Genomic DNA, 22,478 nt, shown 5'->3' with positions numbered 1-22,478 from the left:
AAACCGTATGAGATAAATGTTTATTGCTATTTTAAGTAGCTAACATTGGAAGTAATTTGTTACACAGCAATAAATAACTAATACACTTTTGTACTTTTTTGCCATAATTAAGCAATAATTATCGTATAATAATTATTTACAATTATCATAAATAATTGTGTATAATAATTGTTTATAATGACTGTCAATTGTTTTCAATAAATCCCATATGGATGCCCCCACCCCACCCCAAGAAGGAGATTATGGTGTGATGTTGGAAGGAAAAAAGCAAAAGGTAGAACTGCCAGTGTTCAGAGGCCTTTACTCAGACATCTTCGTCATCTTCATTGGCTCCTGTGTTTCTATTTTTGTGTAAATTAGAGCAAAGGAACAAAGAAAATTAAGGGCAAAACAGGCCATTGTGGAGGTGGTAGAAACTTTATTTGCACGGTGTGCAGGAACTTAAAGGCCCTAAATTCACTCTATATATTGTACAAAACATGAGCAGGGTCTATGTGTTTGGAGGTTCTAAGCATTAAAATGGCAACGATGCCTTCCTACATGCAAAGAAAAACCTCTTAAAAAGTGAATGTGTATGATGCAACCAACTTTTCTATTTTTCCATGAAGCTTTTGTTGAGGTGCCAATGATCAAATCCATCTTAAAAATTGTTTTAGTGCTTCTGCTTTGTCCCTTTACTTGTAGTTGGTCTGCTGACTGTTTAATCTAGCAATGATAAAACAATTTACAAACATAAGAACTCATTTTCTAATGTGGACATTTTCATCATAGCCCCTCTCATTCCCCAGTTATTGTAAAATCAGTCATGTTTATATTCCAGCTACTAGTTTTTTCTGAGTGGCTATTGTTACCCGAGCTGTCTTTGACAAGTGCTTATGCTGTTAATATTGCTCTGAAGACCATATTACATGTTATTTTTTACCCAGAAACTCTGAAGTCTCTGGTTGGTGACTAAAAGCAGGGTGACAGGGCAGAAGGGAGCTCCTTTCAGACCTGCAGTCCTCAGGCTGCTCATGTTGCCCCTTTTGTTGTCCCATTCACACCTTACATGCATGTAACGGGCCAAGCTATCTACATCCTCATCGTGGAGAAAGACTCAGTGGGTGACAAATGGTCATTTCTGAGGTCAGGAAAGGTGCTTCATTTTAGTCCTTTTTGAAGACAATGTCCAGACCTCTGGGCAGTATGGGCAGGCTCTGAATGTCCAACATGTTACTACTGCTTTGCTAAGAGTTGATGTGGACATATTCACGGAACTCCAAATGAGCTCAGAGTTTGAGTCCACACACTTGAGACAAAGACAAAGGTAGAAACTAAGAATGCATTGCTTTTGTAATTTATATTAGAATACTGAAGCCGAGCTGTTCAATATGATAGCTTCTGATAGAAATTAAAATTAAATTTACAAATTCAGTTCCTCAGTCATACCAGTACATTTCAAATGTTAAAAAGCCACATAAGCACTGTTTTAAAGTATTTGTCATCAAGAAATAAAAACGTCGAATTCCCTTATATCTATTTTATGATTTCATATTGTTTTAAAGTTTGAATTACACATTTGGAAAATAGGTGGGAGAGCTATAATATTTTCAGTGCCTGGAGACCTGTAAAGAATTTAATCTGACCCTAGCCAGCAGGATCCTTAACAGCATTTATATCCTTGACCTCACCTCTACGCACCGCACAATAAAACATTGACCAAGACAATCGCCCTGAGCATCTCCAGTCCAAGAGACCATTCACTAAACATGCGCGTTGGCTGGTATCTTAGCAACAGCCACGCGATACCACCCCTTCCCCTGCCGTCCCTCTCCTACCTTATTAGACCGCAAAGGGAGGGGCCAGGAGTCCTGTGCCCAATAGGAGGGGAGCAGAGGAGGGAGTCCTGACCGCGTCCCCGTCGCTAGGGAAACCGCTGCAGCCTGAGTTTGCGCGGGATGCCGAGCGCCGAGGAGCTGGCGGTGCTGGCTGAAGAGAACCCGGACCAGGAACCCAGCGGGGACCCGCGCCTGCGACTTCTGGGAGCCTACGTGACCCAGAGCCTGCGGCCAGCTGCGGGCTCCTGGGAGCGCTGCGCGGGCACGGCCGAGGCAGAGCAGCAGCTCCACGCCTTCCTGGGCCACGATGCTGCGGAGGGGCCGAGGCCGCTGCTGGTGGTGCGGCCCGGGCCCGCGGGCCTGGCGTTGTGGTCGGGGCTGGACTTGGATCCCGACTTCAACCCTCCTCGCGCTAAGGGGCTTTTTTTCCTGCGCACCAGGTCCGAGCCGCCCGGGCCTAATAGCCTCCGCGGTGCGGTGCTTTGCGGGGACGTGCCCGCTGCGCCTCTGGAGCACCTGGCCGCGCTGTTATCCAAGGTGAGGGTGGGTAGGTGACCCTGCGCTGGCAGCAGCCCCAGAGGGGGAGGGGCGGGCCTACGGGGCGGAGGCGGGGCCATCGGGAAGGGGCGGAGCCATAGGAGAGCCCAGAGTCCTAGCAGAGTTTGATTCCTACGAAAAGGGGATAGGTGGGGGCGGAACTGGACGGAAAATAGGACACGGGGGTGGACACCTCAGAGGCGAGCTGGGGAAACCTAACTAAGGGCCCGGTAGAGTGGGACTGTGAGAGGTCTAGGACTTGGTAAGGTTCAAGCAAGAGTAAGGGGAGTCCAGAGTCCTAAGAGTTTCTGGGTCCTGACCTCTTTTTAAGGCTATGTATCTTAATCTCTTCCAAGTGGCACTGGGGAAGACTGGAAGTGGTGAACAAAAGGGCATTTCTGTTGGGTCACTGAGGCTATAAACAGTGTTTGCTTCTGCGGAAGGGCTAAAAGGGTAGATGATTTGGTTTTGATTTTCATGTCATTCATCCCACAACCATGAACCAAAGATCAGACCTGTGCTCTGATAAATTGGGGCATCCACTGGGAAATGTCCAACAGGCACTGGGAGGGGCCTGCCTGGCGCTCAGGGAGGAGGGTCTCCAGAGGTGTGGATTTTACAATGCTTTGGTGGCCCCACAGCAGAGCCGAGAGAGCCAGAGATTTATGAGGGGGTATTCAGGAGAGGTTGCTGGGACGTTTAGACCTTTCTGGAATGGTAGTACACTTCCCTGCAAGTTGAATGTGTGTGCTTCTTGGCGTTTGGTGTCCTGGATCTTGCAGATTATGAAATAGTATTTACAGAGTACTAGCTAAATGATGTTTCATGTGACAGGTGCTATGGGGAATATCAAAGAAATACAGACAAGATCTCATCCACGAAATTAATTATAGACTTAAAAAACTTAAAACTAGTCTGACTGGGGTGGAGTCAAATTGGCCCCAGTGCTGGACTTTGGTCCTGGAGGCTCTCCACTAAGTCAGGTGTTAGCCCCTTTGGTTGCTTTATTAGGAGGCAGTGGGAGGAGAGAATTTCTGGTAAGGGTCTGGGATGACACAAGGTCTCAGGGGGCCCATGAAAGCTAGGTTTCTCATTAGATATGAAAGTAATTCAGTATTTTAACAACCAGAATGGTTTTGCTGCTCTGCACTGTCTGAACAACATTCCTGCAGAAGTCCAAGCTTGGATCAAATCCCCTTGTGAATGATGGGGAGATACTTGTGTGTTGTGAGAGCCATGCTTATCCTCAAGTGTTGAACTGGCTCCTGAGCAAAAGAGAAGAATTAGGAAAAATAGAGACCAAGGTAACTTTCAGGAATGGGGAGCAAATTGAACAAAGATTTCAAGATGGAACTATATCTAATGTATGTGGGAGACAGCAGTGCCATCTCAGTTTTGTGTCATAGCCAAAGAAACGTAGTCCAGGAAACAAAAGTAATTCTAAAGTAATCCAAACCCTCAAATGTTCGAGGATTTTGACTGGTGCCTTGAAAAGAGACTGGAAATACACTAAATGTTCATCACTAGGCCGCTAGATGAATGAAGTAAGGCCCATCTATAACTAAAAGGAATGATTGATGTGAAACAGTCCTTAAGATAAACACATAAAATAAAGAGATAAAGATAAGATAAAATTCACTCTCCCAACATTTTCCAAGTGAAGAGTACAATTTGAGGGAGCCCCCCCCAAAAGAGAATTATCTTCTAGAGGGTGAGTGCCTTGCAGTACAGGCTTCCCCTGTTAGGTAAGAGTTCTAGGAACCCATCTGCATCGGTGCACCAGCTGGCATTGTTGTGAGAGGCTGTTCAGCTTCAGTGAATTTTTTTGAAAACTCAACACATTTACCCATTTCACCTAGGTGATTTATAAGGACACCTGCTCATGCTGGCCAAAAACAGCATGACCCCTGTGTCCCACCCTCCCTATTTACCTGATCTTGACCCAAGTGACTTTTTTTGTTTCCCTGGATAAAAGAAGTCCTCCTCATTGGGAAACGTTTTGCCAATGTGGAAGAAGTAAAACAAAAAAATGGCAGAAATGCTAAAAGGCATCACAATTGATGAGTTCAGAAACTGTTTTGAGCAGTGGAAAAAAAGTCTCTTGATAGGTGTATTACATCAAATGGAGAGTACTTTGAAGGTGACTGCAGTTTAAACATGTAAGAATAAGTACATGATTTTTAATAAATAAATTCTAGGTTTTTTGGGTCCCCCCTCATATTGTCAATCCCATGCAATAACTGTGCAACAAATCCTTGGACCCCGCCCCCCTTTTGCATGAGTGAAACTATACCCACTAAACAATTATTTGCCTCTTCCTCCCTCCTGCCTTTGGCAACCACCATTCTACTTTGTCTCTATGAACTTGATCACTTCAGACATCTCATGTAAGTGGAATCATGAAGTGTGTGTCTTTCTGTGACCAGGTATTTCACTTCACATAATGTCCTCAAGGTTCATCCATATTGTAGCATATGACAGAATTTCCTCCCTTTTTAAGGCTGAAATATATATATATTGGTGGTGTGTGTGTGTGTGTGTACATACATACACACATACCACATTTTCTTTTTCAATTCATCTATGGGTGGACATTTAGGGTTTTTTTTTTTTTTACCTCTTGGCTATTGTGGATAATGCTGCAATTTAAGATAATTTTTTAAAGGTTCAGAATTTTGTGAATTGTAAGTTACCATTTCTGATAAAAAGAAAGGAGAGAGGGAGATAAAAGAAGAGTAGAGGAAGGAGAAGGGAGGTAAGGAGAATAAGGGAGAGAAGCAGGGGGGAAGAAGGAGGGAGAGAAGGAAGGAAGGCAAGGAGGGAGGGAGAAGGGAGGGAGGATATTCACTGTCAGTGATCCACAAGGGGAACTGGGTGTCTGAGATACCAGGGTAGGACTTCCCACTGTAACAGTTTTTATGCTTCTAAAATTTACACCATGTAAATGTGTTATCTATTGAAAAACCTAAATAAAATTATTTTTAAAATACATCCAAGCCTTTACTTTCATTTCTCAAAACCTCCAATGGTGATTCTTAAGCTATTCAACCACTTTTCTCCCATCTTCTTTCATATACCCTGGAGGTGATCCAGTGCCCCCTGTAAACTCTCCTTACCCCCAGCCCGGAAGCCCGTCCCTCCCCTTCTGTCTTCTCTCTTCTCTGTACTGTGCAGCTCAATCCCCTTGTCCTTCGACCTCTTCACTCAGCATCACGAAATCAAAAAAATCCCACCTGGCTGAGAGAAGTATTCCTCTGCTTTCTGTGGGGATAGGTGGGGGCGGGTGCATCAAGTGTGATGTTGACCAAAGCAGGAAGTTCTCTCCCAGTCACTTTATTCACTGCCGCCAGCTTATCTGTCCTAGAGCTCTGAAACTTGAATGCTCTTTTGAAGTCCTGTGTTTTGTAGAGGGAGCCTGGGATTTGGGGTGTGACAGAGCTGGGTTCAAACGCTGGTTCTGTCACAAGCAAAACTGAAACAGACTCATAGATACTGAGAACGGACTAATGGTTGCCAGAGGGGTGAAAAAGGTGAAGGGATTAAGAAGCACAAGCTGGCGGTTACAAAATAGTCATGGAGATGTAAGGTACAGCATAGAGAATATAATCAATAGTATTGTAATACTATGTATGGTGCTGGGTGGGGACCATAGATATGGGGGGGATCACTTTGTAAAGTATAGGGTTGTCTAACCACTATGCCGTACACCTGAAACTAATACAAAGTTATAGTGAGTGTAAACTGTAATTGAAAAATAAAATTTAAAAAGAGAAAAGAGGACTAAGTTTAAAAATAGGGTAAGTAGTATTGGGAATATGTTATAATAATATGCTCTATTATCCAGCTAAATGCTTTTTCTCTGAACATAATTTTCTGTTTGGGTGTTTTGATCTGGAAGGATATAGCTAAATAGAAGGACTAAATAACAAAAAATATTGATATATATAAAAAAAACTGGTTCTATCAAATTCATCAGCATGATGTGAGCAGGTTAGCTCACCTCTGTCAGGGTCAAACTACCCAGTAGGGGTCTCATGAAACTTAGTAGTAATATGTTAGGACAGCTGGAACAGAGTTATGTTATAGGTAATCCATAAACGACAGGAATTACTGTCACTCTGCATCCCACTTAAAAGTCTTCTCACTCTCCTGACCTGTCCTTTTCTCTTTGCTCTGCCCAAGTCCAGTTCTCCCTGGGGTGCTCAGCTGCATGGCCAAAGTCTCTTCTCTCAGCTTCACTCTGTGATGTTCTTTCTTAGTTTAAAAAATGGAGACAATGAAATTTCTACAAACTCTTATACCTACCCCATATGCCACTATCTGTAGGCACATCCACTGCCATTCCTTCTGTTGCTGAGATGGACTGTCTGCTGTCATCCGATGCCAGCCTTAAAACCAAAACTGCTACTTGTGCTCTGAATCCTCCCATTCTCATCTTGAGGAGGTAGCACCAGCAATTCTCCCCTCTCTTTTACATCCTTATTTTTTCCCTCTCCACTAGATAAATCCCATCAAACAAAATACTCATTCCTCCCACCATCTATCATCCCATCTCTATGGTTCCTTTACAGCAAACTCTAGCCTATGTGTCTGTCCCTGCTGGGTCCCATGCCTTTCCTGTTTTATCTTATACTCATTTGTCAGGTGTTTGCCCTCATACTGCATGGGAGGGAACTTAAGGAACCTCTGCGTGTCACCGCCCACCTCCACTCTCAGTGTTTTCCCTGCATGCCCTGTGAGTGAGCAGGATTCGGCCCAGCTCCTAACGAGCTTCTCCTTCTGGAAGAACTTTCTTCACTTGGCTTCCAGGACACTAGTCTTCTGGTTTCTCCCTGTCTCCCTGGCCATTCCTTCTTAGTTTTCATAGGAGATACCACCTCTTCTTTCAACTTCTTAAAATGGGAGGGCCCTACAGCTCATTCCTTAGACATCTTTTGTGCTTAATTCCTTCAGGGTGCCCATTCGGTTTTAGAGTTTTACAAACCATCTGTACCTGGCACCTCCCAACTTTGTCATTTCCAGCCTTCTCTGCTCCTCTGAACTCCCAAATGCCAAACCCAGCTGACTACTCAGTTTCCCCAGTTAGAAGTCCAATAGATATATAAAATTCTAATGTGTCCGAAAGCATACTCCTGAACATCCCTCGAGAACTGACTCCACTCTTCTCTTCCCACATCTAATGGCAGCTCCATTCTTCCTGTTGCTTAAGTCTCAAAACTTGGAGTCATCCTGATGCCTGTTTTTTTTTCTCACAATCCCACAACTAATCCCTTAAAAAATCACATAAGCTGAGCCTTCCACATTTATGTAGAATCAGACCATTTCTTACTGTCTCCCCTAATCCCTCCTGTGCCAGCCACTGTCTTCTGTATAATAGTAATAACTGGCTATCTGATCTTTTTCCACATTTCCCCCTACAGTCTGTGCTCAATGCAGCAGCTGGAGTGATCCTACCATATCACTCCCTTGCTCAAAACCCTTCAATGATTTCCATTGCTCTGAGAGTAAAAGTCAAAATTCTATAGGCAGGGCTGCATGTAATTTGACTCCCTTCACTCACCCCTACTCTTGTTACCCTGTTTCGGCTTTGCTGCCCTCTACACTGCTCCTTGCCCATACTAAGCATGCTCCCACCTTAGGGCCTTTCCACTGTCTGTTCCTTCTAACCACAATACATACACTTCCCTTAACAATGTATACAGCACTTTCCCAGTCCTCCCCAGTCTTCGTTCAAATGTCACCTCAGTGATGCCTGCACCAATCACTCCATTCACAATTGCAAACCCTCCACCCCACATTTTGGATTCTCTTCATCTGCTCTTCCCCCCTCCATAGCTCTTGTTCATTGACTCTTTCTCCACTAGAATATAAACTTTATGAGGTCAATAATCTTTGTATGTGTTGTTCACCGGTGTACCTTCCCAGCACCTAGAATAGTACTAGCATATAGTAGATGTTCCATAAATATTCACTAAATAAGGGAATGAGTGAATTTTAATTTCATAGAGTTCACATTCATTATCTTCCTATCACTGAAAGCCCTCCAAAGTCCAAACCAAACCCACCTACCCTTTTTCTTCAGACAGCAAATATTCTTCTATGAACATCTATTGAGTGCTTCCTATATGCCAGATCCAAGGGAGGACTGCCCGTATGTAAACAACAATAAGATGCAGTACCTCCCTTTGAGATCTTAGGAAAATTCTTTTTTATACGCTCTCCCCCTCTTGTTTATCATTTCTGCCCTAGGTCCAAAGGGTCCTTTCTTAACATGAATGTGGGTTGAGCTCAACTTGTAACATTTTATTTCTTGGAACTCTCGATTCACCTGTAATTATAAGTTCTCAGTTCAGTGATTATTTTCAGGCTGACCAGGCAGGGATCACCCTCTTGAATTTTACATGTTAGATCTATTTTGTAGCCACACAGACTTATTAGTCATATATAGAGCCCAACCAACCATATAAATGCATATTTGCTTTTCATTATTTACTTAACAGCCTCTTATCACATTACTGGATTTTTTCTTTTTCTTTATAGTGCTCCCTTTATATTAGTTGTGAGCATTTAACAGGCAGTTTCCTAGTGAGTTGTATTAATTATAACTTTTTAAGTTGCTAGTGATAGAAACTCAATTTGACCTAGCTCAAAAAGTTCAAGGGCAGGAGCTCGAAGGATGTCATAGGCCTTGGCCTTGCCCCCGCCCCACCTGTAAAATCCCTCTTCTCCCTATTGGCTCCATGTGGGAGCAAGATTGCCACTAGTAGCTCCACACTCATAAACAAGAGAAGGCTTCTCCAGAAATTCAGATAAGAGACTTTGGTCTGACTCACTGGTTCAGATTTATTCATAATGTTCACCTCTGGATCTGGAGATGGGTACTGAAGGAAGAGAAACTATGTTGGGTGTCCCAAACAAACTAATGTTCACCCTACAGAGAGCTGCAAGATGTTCAACTTTGCTTTACATTTTTTAGATGCTGCATCACACTCCCTGGAGACAGAGGGTCGTCTTCGCCTTCACTTGTGCTATGTTTTGCCTCTGGCCTTTGTATATGTTTTAATCACCTCTTATTCACCCTGTTGATTAGGGAGGCACTCCTGCCCTAGCGTTAATGTGCTGGCTAACTGCAGAACACAGGTCAAATGACACTGACAGCAATTGAGTAGTCACATATACTCACAACCCAAAGGAGGAGGACACCATGCCACACAGGGCCACCTGGGGCTGCCCTTGGGAGCAGAGAGAAAAACCAGGAGCTGTGGGAGGCAAGCTTTGTAGTATTAAGCATGTGTGGTTTCCACTGGATCTTGTGGGAGAATGAAATTGACTTGTTTGAATAACTCCACTGGCTGGCAGGGACCTGAAGCCCACTCCTCTAGGATAAGCAGCAACTATGCCTCTTCTCCTTGATAAGGAGGACTGTTTGACCAATGGACCTTATGTGTAGGAGCTAAGAGGGAAGGAAGCTGTGATAGGCTCTCCGAGGCTCTCCTGATTTTATCAGATGTCAAAGCACAACAAAATGTTGCTTTTTAATATCAGGCTTACAGCATAGTAACTTGCAAAAGGTCGTGCATAGTTTTCTGGGCCTCTCTCAAAGTAGTCTTTCTGTAAGTTCTCAGATGTAGAACATCTGCCTTTCTTCCCTGTGCACCTTTCTTCCAGGTTGTTATCCCCATCTTGGCCAACAAGAAGAATCACCTAGACTGGCCCCCTGTGGTATGTCAAGATGTCCAGCAGCATGCCCACAGCCTCCAGTGTGACCTCATGGTTGTCCTTGAGCACAGGAGGGGGAAGACTTTGTTGCCTCTTCCAGCAGGCTCAGAAAAAATGGCATTTTGGGATTCTGAAAGTGAGACTGTGTAAGTACCGCCAGCCTAGCCACATGGGTCTCTGTGATATGGGAGAAGTTGGTTTATCTGAGTGTTTTCCTTATGACTTTTCTGTTCCTGACTTTGCACATGTCCTTGTGCTGCACACAAGCCCACTTCTGCTGTTTGCCAACATCCTCGGACTGTATGTTTTGTGTTGATTGCTACCCTTGTCCCAGTCCCCCTGCCTGAAGTCTTTTAAGGCTACCATAGCATCATGGCCTCTTTTCCACCCAGAATTATGTCAGGGCGGAGAACAGCCACACTGATTTCAGTGTTTTGCTTATCAGGACAGTGTCTCATCGTTGGCAAAGGCCCAGGTCCAGTCTGGGAGACAGCCACGCCACTTCCCAGCATTTACCCAGCACATAATGCCATAGAACTCATTCTGGTGGCTCTTGTTACAGTTCCAGACCCTCCTCCCCCAGCAGCTGGAGACTTTTTTCAGGTCCTGGGGATTTTTTTCCAAATGGAAACAGATCTGGCTTTGTTAGAGCTTGAAGTCCACACCTCCTGTGCCCAAGTAGGCATTAAAACCTAAGCCTCTTCTCCTTTAGGAATTATGTCTGCCATCGGCCTCTATTTACCATTCCAGCTACAAGATATCTTTGTCTGCGTCCCTCATAAAATGAGGTATTTTTATTTTTCTTTCAAGCCAGGCTAAGTATCTAAATGATGTAGTTTGTTATATTCTACCCAGCATTTTTTTTTGGAGCGGGGAGCTCCTAACAGGATGCTTAGGTACAGGGGATTACTCAAACACAGAAAAAAATTTCATCTATTGGTTCAACAAAATAAAAATACTAGTGTCAGTTTCATTTAAAACCCTTGTTGGTAGCACTAAGAAAGTCATTTTTTTAATGTTTTAGAGTCCAATATTAAAATGTTTTTTGGGGGTCAACACAGCAACATGGACGGGTGGAGAACCATGGCAGAATCCACTATCTCTACCATTTCCTTGAGTGTGTGGAATAAAATGGGAAGGCTATGAGGCAAGGTCATGTAGAACCTAGTGAAGAGCTCTGGATCCCAGCTTTTACTCCAGGCTCTGCCACATGCTGAAGGGTCACATATAAGCAGTCATTTAATCTCTCCCAGACTACATTTTCTTCTCGCTTGTAAAATATAGGTGGTCTTAGCACCTGCCTCTCACTCAGGTCCTTGTGAGACAGTATCTATAAAGCTCTTAGGACAGCACTTAGCATATGATGGCACTTACTAAATGGTAGCTAACTATTATGACTAAGTTGGAGGAACTTGAGATTGGGGATGGACCAAAAGTCAAAAGGCAAGGCCTGCTGATATCCAAGATGCACTAGATGTGCACCTTTAAGGATAATCTGGGGGAAGGAGGTCATAATGAAAGCTGAAGTGGGCGACTTCCAAGTTAGATGACCTCCATCCAATAAGTTGGGCAAATGCACAAATGCCAACTGGCCGCAGGTGCCTGAGACTACCCAGCATCTCTATGTGTTCGTGGCAACAGGCCATCTTCCTGCATGGGCTCAGACTGCCCTAATGCCTGGAGTTTCCCAATGCATTACTGTCATTGTTGTATGTTCAGGGCCCATGATTTGATCTGAAGAATAAGTAATGCGTGGGATGGCAATGTACTTTATAATGAGTTTTTGCTACTAGAAGTAATTTGCTACATATATCAATATAATTTGAAGCAATTTCCCAGTTAAATGGAAAAGTTATTTTAGTTTAATAAAAATATTCAATTTCACAATAAATAAATATAAATTACCATTTTCCTGTTCCTTTTGTATTCTATCTAACATAACATTCAGTGTCTGTGTATATAATCATTACTGAGTTTATCACCCTTTGTTCAAACTTGATAATTTCCCAAAAGGCTGGATCATATTTCAGGAAGGTGAGCATCTTCTCCCTTTAATACCTTCCGTAATGTAATCGCTTGTGATTAAATTAAGCAAAGGTGGTTTCCTGATATGAAAATATGAATGATAGACTCCCTTTCTTTGTCATTTGTGTCAAGTTCTTGGCGTAAACAATTTTTATTTAGAACTTAATGAAAAAGCAAATCAAAATATATTTTTCATTTTTAAGTCCTTCTAAAATATTCCTGGTTTGTTTGTTTATTAAAAAGATAGATGAGGTAGAATGCTTGGGAATTCCATTCTTTCCCAGAAAAGCAAGGACAGAGTGAAGTTAACATTGGTATTCAGATCACTGGTGATTTGTTTTGGGGAGAAGGAAGTAACCAATTTCCTCTTGATGCAGAGGCCAGAACTAAGACCAACATGAGGAAATCACAGAAAGGTGGATGTGTTTCCATGTAGAGACACATTTTCTCCTACAGAGAGGCCACCTACTGAGGAATGCACTGCTTTGTCAAGTTGAAAGGCTACTGACATTATTGGGATTCAAACAAGGTCTGGGTGGATGTGCAAATGTTTCCTGTCTAGTATATATCTTCATTGACAGAAAGACTTCACAGAATTTGAAATTCTTAAACTAGGCTTCAGAATATTGGTGAACACTGTCTTGAGTAATTGTGTATGCATGCATGCATAAGCATTTTGTCTGGGGAGGATCTATACTTTGAATTGACTACTTATCAGTCTACTGTCCAGTGAAAGTTAAGAATGACAGGACTAGCTTTGGCCAGCATCACTCAGTTGGTTGGAGTGTCACCCTATAACCAAAGGATTGGGGGTTCAATCCCCGGTCAGGGAACATACTTAGGTTATGGGTTCAATCCCTGGTCTAGGTGTGTATGGGAAGCAACCACTCAATGTTTCTCTCTCTTTTTCCCCCTCTCCCTTTCTCTCTAAAGCAATGAAAAAATGCCCCCAGGTAGAGTTTTTTTTAATTTTTTCAAAGAATGCCTGGATTAGATGGAATTTCCCACCTATTCTTTTAAAAATTTGGGATTCGGTTTAGGGGGCACCCAGAGTTAAGTTATTTCCAATGTTTCAAGAGATTTGTTGGGCCTTTCACAGCTTGGATTCCACAGATAAGTCTGTCATCTATGCTATTGAGTCTGCAGTGATCCAGTGGAGCCACCAAGTACAGCTGGTCCTCAAGAAAGAGTCTTCCCAGCCGCTCCTACAAGGGGAAAATCCCACCCCTAAGGTGGAGTTGGAATTCTGGAAGAGCAGGTACGCACATGCTCACTCAGACCTGGCAGCTGTCTTACAGAGGGTCATGGCCTGGGGAAGCCAGCCATGAGTCTGGTCCCACCTCCAGGCGTTTCTCACATCCCCTAGAGCAGACAGCTCAGGGCCATTTGGGTCCATGCAGTTTTCCTACACTCTGGGAGAGGCACACTTTCGTAGGGTTCAGTGGTTGCCCCTCCTCCTTCCTGGGCTACAGGCAGTGTATCTTCTGACATTTCTTCAAAGGCTCTTTCAAGTATATATAAAATTAATTAGTTCTCTTTTATATATTTTTCTTACTTGCCAACTCCCTTCTCATTTGACAGTCAAGGCTACACACACACATACACACACACACTTTTGGTAAGAAGCTGAAGAAAAAGAGTCCTTTGACAGTAGGCTGCAGAAAAGCCTCTCCTCGGTCTCAGCTCATCAGCAGCAGCACTTGAAAGCCCACCAGCCTCTGTGTCCCAGCTCCACAGACTTCCAGAAAGGCCTAATTATTGCTCCTGCTGATTCCACCTCTGGCTCCCCATTTCCTTGCTCCTATTTATCATTTTGCTGATTAAGCTTTTACTCAAAAGGAGATAGATGTTTGAAGCAGATGTCCCTATCCTTGCACTGAATAGGGAGCATCCATATCACATGACCAGGCGTGCCTGTAGGGCTTTAGCCGCCATTGGTGCTGCTGTACTGAGATGTCCCATCCTCTGCCTGGTTCTGACCGTTCCGCTGACCTACTGCAGGGTGCTGCTCTAACAGCCTCACTCTGACACCTCACTCACCCACCCCAAACCTTTCTGCAAGAGCTAATGACCTCCAGCTGCCAAGCCTTTGAGCCACCAGATGTTCACAGCAGTTTTCCCTCCTGTTACCTCCTAGAGCTGCCCCGTTGAACCATGTCCCCAACGCAGGCTTTTGCCTTTGCTATTCTGGGCACAGATGCCCCAGCTACTTGGGCTGGAGCCAGCCTGTGTGGAAGCCCCTGAGGCAGCTTCCTCTCTGTCTGTTTGCCAGGGGGGTTGGGGGGTAGGGGGGTCATCGCCATGTGACTGGTGTTCCCTGACATTCACCTGGACTCACCTCCTCCATGGTGTTACAGGTCTGAGGATCTGGAATACATTTACAATCAACTCAGAACAATAAAGGTGAGGGGCCTGGCGGGGCTCCTGGACAAGCTTCAGAGCAGCTACTTCCCAGCTTTCCAGGCAATGTTCAGAGATGTTGTAGCAGGTGAGGAGCAGCAAGTATTTTCGTGAATACATTTATCTCAAATTTATAATTATGGCTGAATTATCTTCTCTCTCTGATTTTAGCAGCTTTAAGTCCTTATAACCCTCTGACCCCACACAATCTAGCATGATAAGAATACCAAATCTAGAAGCAGAAAGGCAGCTATCCTGTGCTCTGTTTGCATTTCTACCACTTTGTAACCTAGGGAAAGTCCCCTAAGTCTCTGAGTTCTGGTGTATCCCATGGTTGTGGTACACACACACTTCCCACCTACTTCCTTGGGCTGCTGTGATATAATATAGGTGCAAGTGGTTTACTGACTGTTCCACACCGCACAAATGAATGTTTTTATCTCTTACTTCTGGAATTCAGGCCTATTTGCCCCTGGCTCCTCGAGGTCTTTATTCCATTTCTAGCTCCATTCTGCTTTTTCCATTCCTACTGTCAGAAGGGACTGCAATTTCCTGGCCATCTGAGCACCAGGCAAGATCAGCCCTTGTCAAAATTGCAAAGCCAGCAAAGTCTATAATTAGAAGTAGTTAAGTTATTCCAGGGCTCCCTCTCCCCTCAACAGTGCACTTTGCTTCTTTCCTTTCTCTTTTCAGACCTCTACCTACCTCTGCAGGATTGTAGGTCAGAATGTGCTTTCAGAGGTATTTGCCATTTCACACGATTTACACTCAATCCAAACAGTGATTTCCAAACATTTTTTTCTCTATCAGTACTCTGTCTCTAAAGACAATTTCTTATGTCAGTCCCACAACATACAACTAATAAAGATATATTTGCTCTGTCAAAGAGGGGAGTGTCCTGTGTCCCTAGCACATTAGTTGATTCTTTGTCCCACCTTTTTCTCCAAATGGTGGGGAGCTTGCAAACCACTCAGCTACAGGAATGAAAGTTGCAGTGGTGGAGTTTCTGACACAGGCTCCATAACAGAGAAGAACTTGCAGAAGTAGTTAGGCTTTGAGGTCCTTCTGGCCCTGAAGTCTTATCACAGAGTCTGCTCTGCCCACACATAAAGCTGGCTTGGAACAAAGCGCCCCTTGAGGCCTTGGTTTATTGCTTCGCTGAGAGATTTCATGTCCCAGAGGAATTGATTGTTGTTCCCAATTTGTAGTTCAATAAAAATGGTGATATGTATACCACTGTTGGTATGAGAGATTATTGTGGGGGATGTATATAGACAGGCATACTTAAAAATGTGTGAAAGGGTACCTGTTTTTGATAGATGATGCCAGTTTTCCACTGATGTTAGTGATTCAAAGTTCTCATTTTATGTGATTTTATTTAAGTTAAAATGAAGGTCAGTTCAGAGAAAATTTAAATAATACTATAGGTTATATGCAGACATGATAAGTATCTTAAGGGAGGTATGCACATGACTGTAATTTGGGACTCTGAAATTTAAAAAAAACGTAGTAGAATTATATTTGTGAGTTGATTATTAATAAATTAATAGACTATGATTATTTACACTATTATTTGTTATAAAAGATTTGGTTCCCTATGCCAGCTTTAAAGTTATTTGCAGTAGAGTATATAATGGCAATGAAAAGAAATTAGAAAAAAGCTATTATACTAATACCAGATAAACACTACTGTAAAAATAAAAATCCTTGAAATATATAACTCCATTTGGATAATAGAAGAAAATAATTTTGATTAGAGGGACTGAGTATAGACCTTGTCAGAAATTTTGTTGCAATCTTTGAAAAGTAAAAATATTTTAGAGGCATTTTATGTGCATTACTCTTATTAGTCATATGAGGGGTTTTCATTGGCTTACTGAAGGCCTGAGGACAGGGAGAGGAAAATAAATATTCCTGGGTTAGTAGACCTAAATTGGAAAAGAGTGACAAATGAAGAAGGAGGTTAAAAAAATGTAGTCAAATGTGTTGTAACAAGGTTGTCTGAAGTGAAATTGATTAGGAAATAAAGAACCTTGGAACAGGAAGCAACAGTATCCTGGAGGGAAAAAGCAGACTAATTAGGGAGTTATCTCTGGCCACTAGGGGCAGGATTGAAATAGTGCAGCCTGTTGGCTCATCTAGGATTTTTGCAGGTGGAAGAGATGTCGAAGTCCAGTGGTGCTCCGGAGCAGACTTGAACTGGCTTGCAGTTTCTCAGGAGAGCCCACTGTATGCAAATCTTTTCACATTGTCCTCCCCAACACTCACTGAAGTCAAGTTGGTAGCTTTAGACTAGACATGGTGGTAATATTGGTAATATTTACACAACAGAAATTGGCAGATGCTATGAATAAAGGATTTTGTCTCAGAAGAGCCTGTTGTTAAAGATTTCCCAGAAAACTACTGGGCAATCTTGTGCAACAGTCTTGTGCAACTGGCCTTTTATATTTACAGTTTGTAAAAGTTGTGAACCTAACTCTTTTCATCCCTTTTTCTTTATTTGCCTTGCGAGCCAAGGTGACTGCACCCTGGACCGAATGAGGCTATCCTCAAACACTGTGCTCTTAAAATCAGTGGAGTGCTTATTTGATTATGATTAAAGAAAGTTTTGCTCAAAAAAACTATCATAAAGAGAAAGCTGCTCTGGCCTCTGGGCTCAGCTTCTTTTCTCATGACACCCATGAAAGCTAAGCTCATGCTCATTAGAATGGCTGCTGAATTCTGACATGCCCCCTCCCCACACAACGGTTTGCTGCTCCCAGCTCCCTCACTTTAAGATTCACTGCTCTAATCAATATGTCATGACATTTGACTTTCAAAAATTTGATTTGCATTCTACTTTCCACAACTCCATTTGGGGTATAAAGCACAAATGTTCACAACACAAACTCCTGCATATTGTGAGCCCCCAAACCATCAAGCCAGGGATTCAACATAATAACTTGGGGTAATCTTGCTTTTGCTCAGCAAGGCAGGACTGGCTGATGAACAGGAAGACCCTAGGCAAGTTGCTTAGGTCTTAAGTTCCTCACTTAGAAAGTAGAAGTGATGCCCTGGCTGGCGCAGCTCAGTGGATTGAGCATGGGCTGTGAACCACACATCGCAGGTTCGATTCCCAGTCAGGGCACATGCCTAGGTTGTAGGCCATGGCCCCCAGCAACTGCACATTGATGTATTGATGTTTCTCTCTCTCTATCTCTCTGCTCCCCTTCCCTCTCTAAAAATAAATAAATAAAATCTTAAAAAAAAGAAAGCAGAAGTAATAAAGCCACTTTACAGGGTTTTCTATGAGAGGGTATATATCTAATGCGTAGAACAATGACTGACATATTGAAACTGTTTTCTAAATGGTATATATTTTGAGCGTCCTTTAGGATGAACACAGAGCCTTATCCATATAATATAATGAAGGCCATCTGCTTTCATATGATAGGGCCTAATGTTTTACCCAGGAAAGAACTCATCTTTGTACACACTCCCTTGCTGTTCAGTTTACCAGTGGCCTTCTGCATTCCTTCTAACTTGCCTTCAGTACCCCATGATACTGGTTTTTCTACTTTCCCCTCTCTGTCACCATAAGATGATTGGTGAAAGGCACTTCCACTTCCTGGGCTGTGTCAAAGGAACTTGTAGGAGATTTTTTGGCTTTTCTTGTCATCATCAGTCTGTGCTATTTCTCTGTTCCCTGTGACTTCTCCTCCATAAGAGCTCAATAAAATTCTTTATTAGCAAATATTCATCAGAGACATTACCCTTTATGGAACGCCCATTTTGGTCCAGCACTATGCTAGCTTTGTATGAAGAATCTATTTGTATTACCTTCAGACCTTCACAGGAACTTATTTTTAGAGAGTGGGGAAAGGAAGGAGAGGGGGAGAGAAACATCATTGTATGGTCTTCTCTCTAGTGCCCTCTACTGGGGACCTGGTCTGCAACCCAGGCAATCAAACCTGCAATCCTTTGATTCACAGGCCGGTGCTCAATCCACTGAGCTACACCAGCCAGGGCAAGAACTCTTTAAATTAGTTACTGTCCAGCCTATTTTTTTGAGATTCAGAGAGGTTAAATGTGCCCAAGGTCATACAACTGGTAAGTGTCTGGGTTGATGTTTGAAGACATCTTTTTGACTCTGAAATCTGTCCTCTGTCATCTATTTTGTGTTGCCTTGGAGATATCAGCAGCAAAGTCATCAGCAAAAAATTATGAAGTATCTTCCCCACACAGAGCACCAGGCTGGAGCTGGGAGGGCCAAGAAGTTCAGATATAGGAATGTTATAAGAAAGCCTCCTCAGACCATTATGTTAGCTGCCCAGGGCTCTTCAGATTTCAATATCTTATCTTAAGAGCTAGAAAGTTTTGGGGGACCAGCCTTCTCTCTGTTCTCTCAGTTTGGGAAATTCAGACCCTTTATTTCCCAGTCTCCAGGACTCCAACTTGGTGGATCTGAGCTCCAGGCAGAGAAAGGTAACTGTCTTCAGTTTCTTCCAGCTCTGATGGAAGCGAAGGACATCTACGCACACCTGATGCCACTCTACCGCCACCTGGAAACCCTAGAGAGCATGGAGTTTCCAGAGGTGAAGCCATGGCTGCGACCTCTGCTCCATGTGGTCTGTCTGATTTGGGCCACGTGCAAGTCCTACTGCTCCCCAGGGCGGCTCACTGTACTGCTGCAAGAGATCTGCAACCTTCTCGTCCAGCAGGTTGGCTGCCCCAGGACCCCTGGTGACCCCTCCGTGGGGGATGGTTGGCATTGAATCACAGAGGAGAGTAAAGTGTAGTGCAGGGAAATAATTACAGTCCTCAGAGTTCTCCCACTTGAATTATTTTACTAATTGAGCCAGTAACACACAAAGACATTTTCAGTAGTTCTGCAATATATAGTCTTCCTTTCCCCTCTACCCAAAACCCATGGTCTGATGAAGGGTAGGAGTGGTGAATTTCAACCTCCTTCATGATCTGTGCCCTCAGCCTGTTTTAAGTGAGCAGTGAAGCCTGATGGCTGAGAATGCTGTCTCTGGAGTCAGACATCTCTGTGCCAAATCCTGCATCACCACTTGTTAGCTGTGTGTGCCTGGTCAAGTTGCTTATCTGCTCTGTGTCTCACTTTCCTTTCTGCAGTGGTAAAGAGAAGAGGCCCATCTCAGAGGGCAGTGGGGTGATTGTGGGGCTCTGATGAAATCACACAAGGCAAGGCTCTGTGTGCCCTGGACACACGGAGAACTCGGTGCCTGTCAGCTTCAGAAAAGCAGCCTTTTGGATCACATGCTTTATGCTCCCCCATCCTAGGGACACTGGTAGCAACAACCAGGGCAGTGAGACCTCCAGGAGTGTGTCTGTGAATAGAACTGGAGGTCTTAAGGAGGTTTGGGTGGTCTTCCCCCAAACTGGCCTCTTTTTTATCTAAGGAACTGAGACCCTGACTAACCAATGAACATGTTTAAAGAGGAGCTAATCATAACTAACATCTGTGAAGCACATTGCAGGCTCAAAATTGCTGTGACATTCATGATCCTGGACATTTTCAGATGAGCCCTATGAGGTAGGCAGGGAGAGCCTTATTAAATTAGCATTACTATTTAAAGATGTGGACTAAGGCTCCAGGAGGCTAACAAAGTTGCCAAAGGTCCCCGGACCCATGACTGGAAGCCAGGTTGCTTGATTCGTAGACCAGTGCCCTTCCATCATTCCATGTTTGTCAGCTAGGAATCTTTTGGTTAAAAGTGTAAGGAAACCCAACCTAAAAAAATAATTTATTGGCTCACAGACCTCAAAAGACCAAGATCAGACTAGCTTTAGCCATGGCTTACTGTAAGGCCTTACATGGTGCCTTCAGGACCCAGTTTTATCTGCCCCCTGCCCCATGGTGGTGGAGGCAGCTGTCTAACAGATTCAGCTCCATGGGTTTCCGGGTTAATTCTCTCAGAGGCAGGGAAATAATTATAGTTAAAGAATTCTTACACTTAAATTATTTTACTATTTAAAGTTAGTAAGAACACCTGGGAAAGAATACTTGCCTCAGCCCCAGCTGGCCCAACAAAAGACTCATGGTGTTTCTTGTCTCTGAGTGGTCATTTGCCTAGCCCTAAGCCAATCACTGGCTATTTGGCTTTAACCCAGGCCCCAATCCACCTTTGGAACTGAGGAGTCACATGTTTCTTATATTATACTCCTAAAAATATTACTGGGTCAATTATTCTGTTCAGAGCTGGAGTTGGCAAAGTTGTGGGATGTCCTGCACTTGCAACCAGGCTTAGTGACACTAATGTGTTTGCATTCCAGGCCTCTGATTATCTCAGCCCAGAGGACCTCCTAAAAAGTGAGGTAGAAGAAAGTCAGAGAAAACTGCAAGTGGTCATGGACACCTTGAACTTCTTCAAGCAGGTGTTTCAGGACAGAAGGGAGAACCTGCACACATACTTCAAAGGGAACCAGGAAGTCAGAGAGTGGGATTTCCAGTCTTCTTTGGTCTTTGTGCGATTGGACGGCTTCCTGAGACGGCTGCATGTGGTGGAGGTGAGTGTGCTTGTGCACCCCAGGCTCCCAGCTCCAGACAGGAGTGAACAATCCAAGGATCCACAAAGAAAATAGGAAAATGGCCAATGCAACATGGTGGTCAACCCTCCATTGGTTGGAAGAACCCACAGTAAGATTCAAATAGTTGGATTTATCATTTGGATTGATCATCACATAATGGTGATTCTATTAGAAGTTTTGGAAAGTCTGGTTATAGACCCATTTAGGAAGAAGGCCCAAGGGATTGAAACTGGAAAAGACACTGGCATTTGGGCTGCCTGTCACTACCAAACCCAATAAGCAATGACAGCAATTGAATCTTTATGGGCACTTTATTCAGATGACCGGTGATCTGAGAAGATGGTGGTTCATACCCTAACAGACCATCTTGTCTTCATGATCCAGGCCAGACCTTTTATAATGGGGAATGAACAAGGTGCGGTGAGGGCTTTGAGATTCAGAGGCTGGGACAGCTAACTGCCCTGGGCAGGGTGGTCATCTGTCTCTCCCTGGAACAAGAAGGCCCGGATGCTTCCAGTTGTCCCCAGGCAGTAATCTTTAGCAGTGCCCCAGAAGGTCAGCTATTTTCCCAGGATCCAGGACAGACCTTATCTTTAGTTTCTGAAACAAAAGCTTTAACATACACATTACTTGCTAGACTTATGACTTTTACCTTAAGCTAAAATTTTCCAAGTCTTGAGTCCCCTATCAGATTCCGTCAACTAATTCAGTTGGTCTTCAAATTGCCCATAATCTTCAAACTTTGTTTCAAATACACCCTTGCTAAATAGTTTGGTGTGCAAAATTCAAGTAAGCTGATTTGGATGCAGCTGCCTATACCCAGAAAGCCAATACTTTGAACTTGCCCTTCTCCACTACCAGACTAGTAAATCCCAGTGCAAGATAAGTGTGACTTTTGCTCAAAGTTGTGTCTCTCCCCAATTATTTAAAAGTGAAAGTGAATATTAGTTAAGGACTAGGGTGAGGAGACATGAAGCTTTTATTTTGATTGGTTTTAGCCTCAGAATGTAATGTGGTTAACTGGTCTTTTAACACTTCACCAATCAATATTTGCTGACTGACCTTTGAGGGAAGGACAATGGACATAAAACAATGAATACATACTTATTCTAAAATTTCTTTAGGATATTCAAGGTCAAGTTCAAGATTAAGACCATGGCCTAGAAAGACCAAAAAAGGATTGAAGTTATATCACTAGCTATGGTCAGCAGAGATTCAGGATGATGAGGGGGATATGTTGGGAAGAGGCTGGGATGAATGGCACAAACTGTGTGATTATGAGGATAAGAATATGAGATTGAATTTGTTCATTTCCCTTCCCAAACACTGATCCAATGCTGCTATTTACCAGGCCTTGAGCAGGCACTAGTGATACAATGATGACTGAAATATGGTTTACCTATAAGAAGCCCTTGGACCAGCAGCTATAGCACAGGACGGCATAGA

The 22,478-nt window shown here is 43.4% G+C and overlaps 1 protein-coding gene across 4 annotated transcripts in view; it reads left to right on the top strand.

The window, feature by feature from the left end:
* Positions 1 to 297: 297 nt before the first annotated feature.
* The window catches only part of DNAH9 (dynein axonemal heavy chain 9), a 335,540-nt gene continuing 313,359 nt past the window's right edge, over positions 298 to 22,478 (top strand). The window contains exons 1-6 of one of the 4 annotated variants that reach the window (XM_036032967.1): positions 298 to 2,354; positions 10,023 to 10,219; positions 13,198 to 13,356; positions 14,456 to 14,586; positions 18,987 to 19,198; positions 20,778 to 21,011. In XM_036032967.1, coding sequence (XP_035888860.1) covers positions 1,938 to 2,354; positions 10,023 to 10,219; positions 13,198 to 13,356; positions 14,456 to 14,586; positions 18,987 to 19,198; positions 20,778 to 21,011 — 1,350 coding nt within the window. In that variant the 5' untranslated portion in view covers positions 298 to 1,937. Of the gene's footprint in view, positions 2,355 to 10,022; positions 10,220 to 13,197; positions 13,357 to 14,455; positions 14,587 to 18,916; positions 19,199 to 20,777; positions 21,012 to 22,478 lie in introns of those variants that run through there. The other 3 variants (XM_028534618.2, XM_036032969.1, XM_036032968.1) reach the window with 3 other exon arrangements.

This window comes from Phyllostomus discolor, chromosome 8 (assembly GCF_004126475.2).
Source record: "Phyllostomus discolor isolate MPI-MPIP mPhyDis1 chromosome 8, mPhyDis1.pri.v3, whole genome shotgun sequence".
Classification (NCBI taxonomy): Eukaryota; Metazoa; Chordata; class Mammalia; order Chiroptera; family Phyllostomidae; genus Phyllostomus; species Phyllostomus discolor.
The sequence above is the reverse complement of the archived record's forward strand: the minus strand, read 5'-3'. Positions and strand labels throughout refer to the sequence as shown.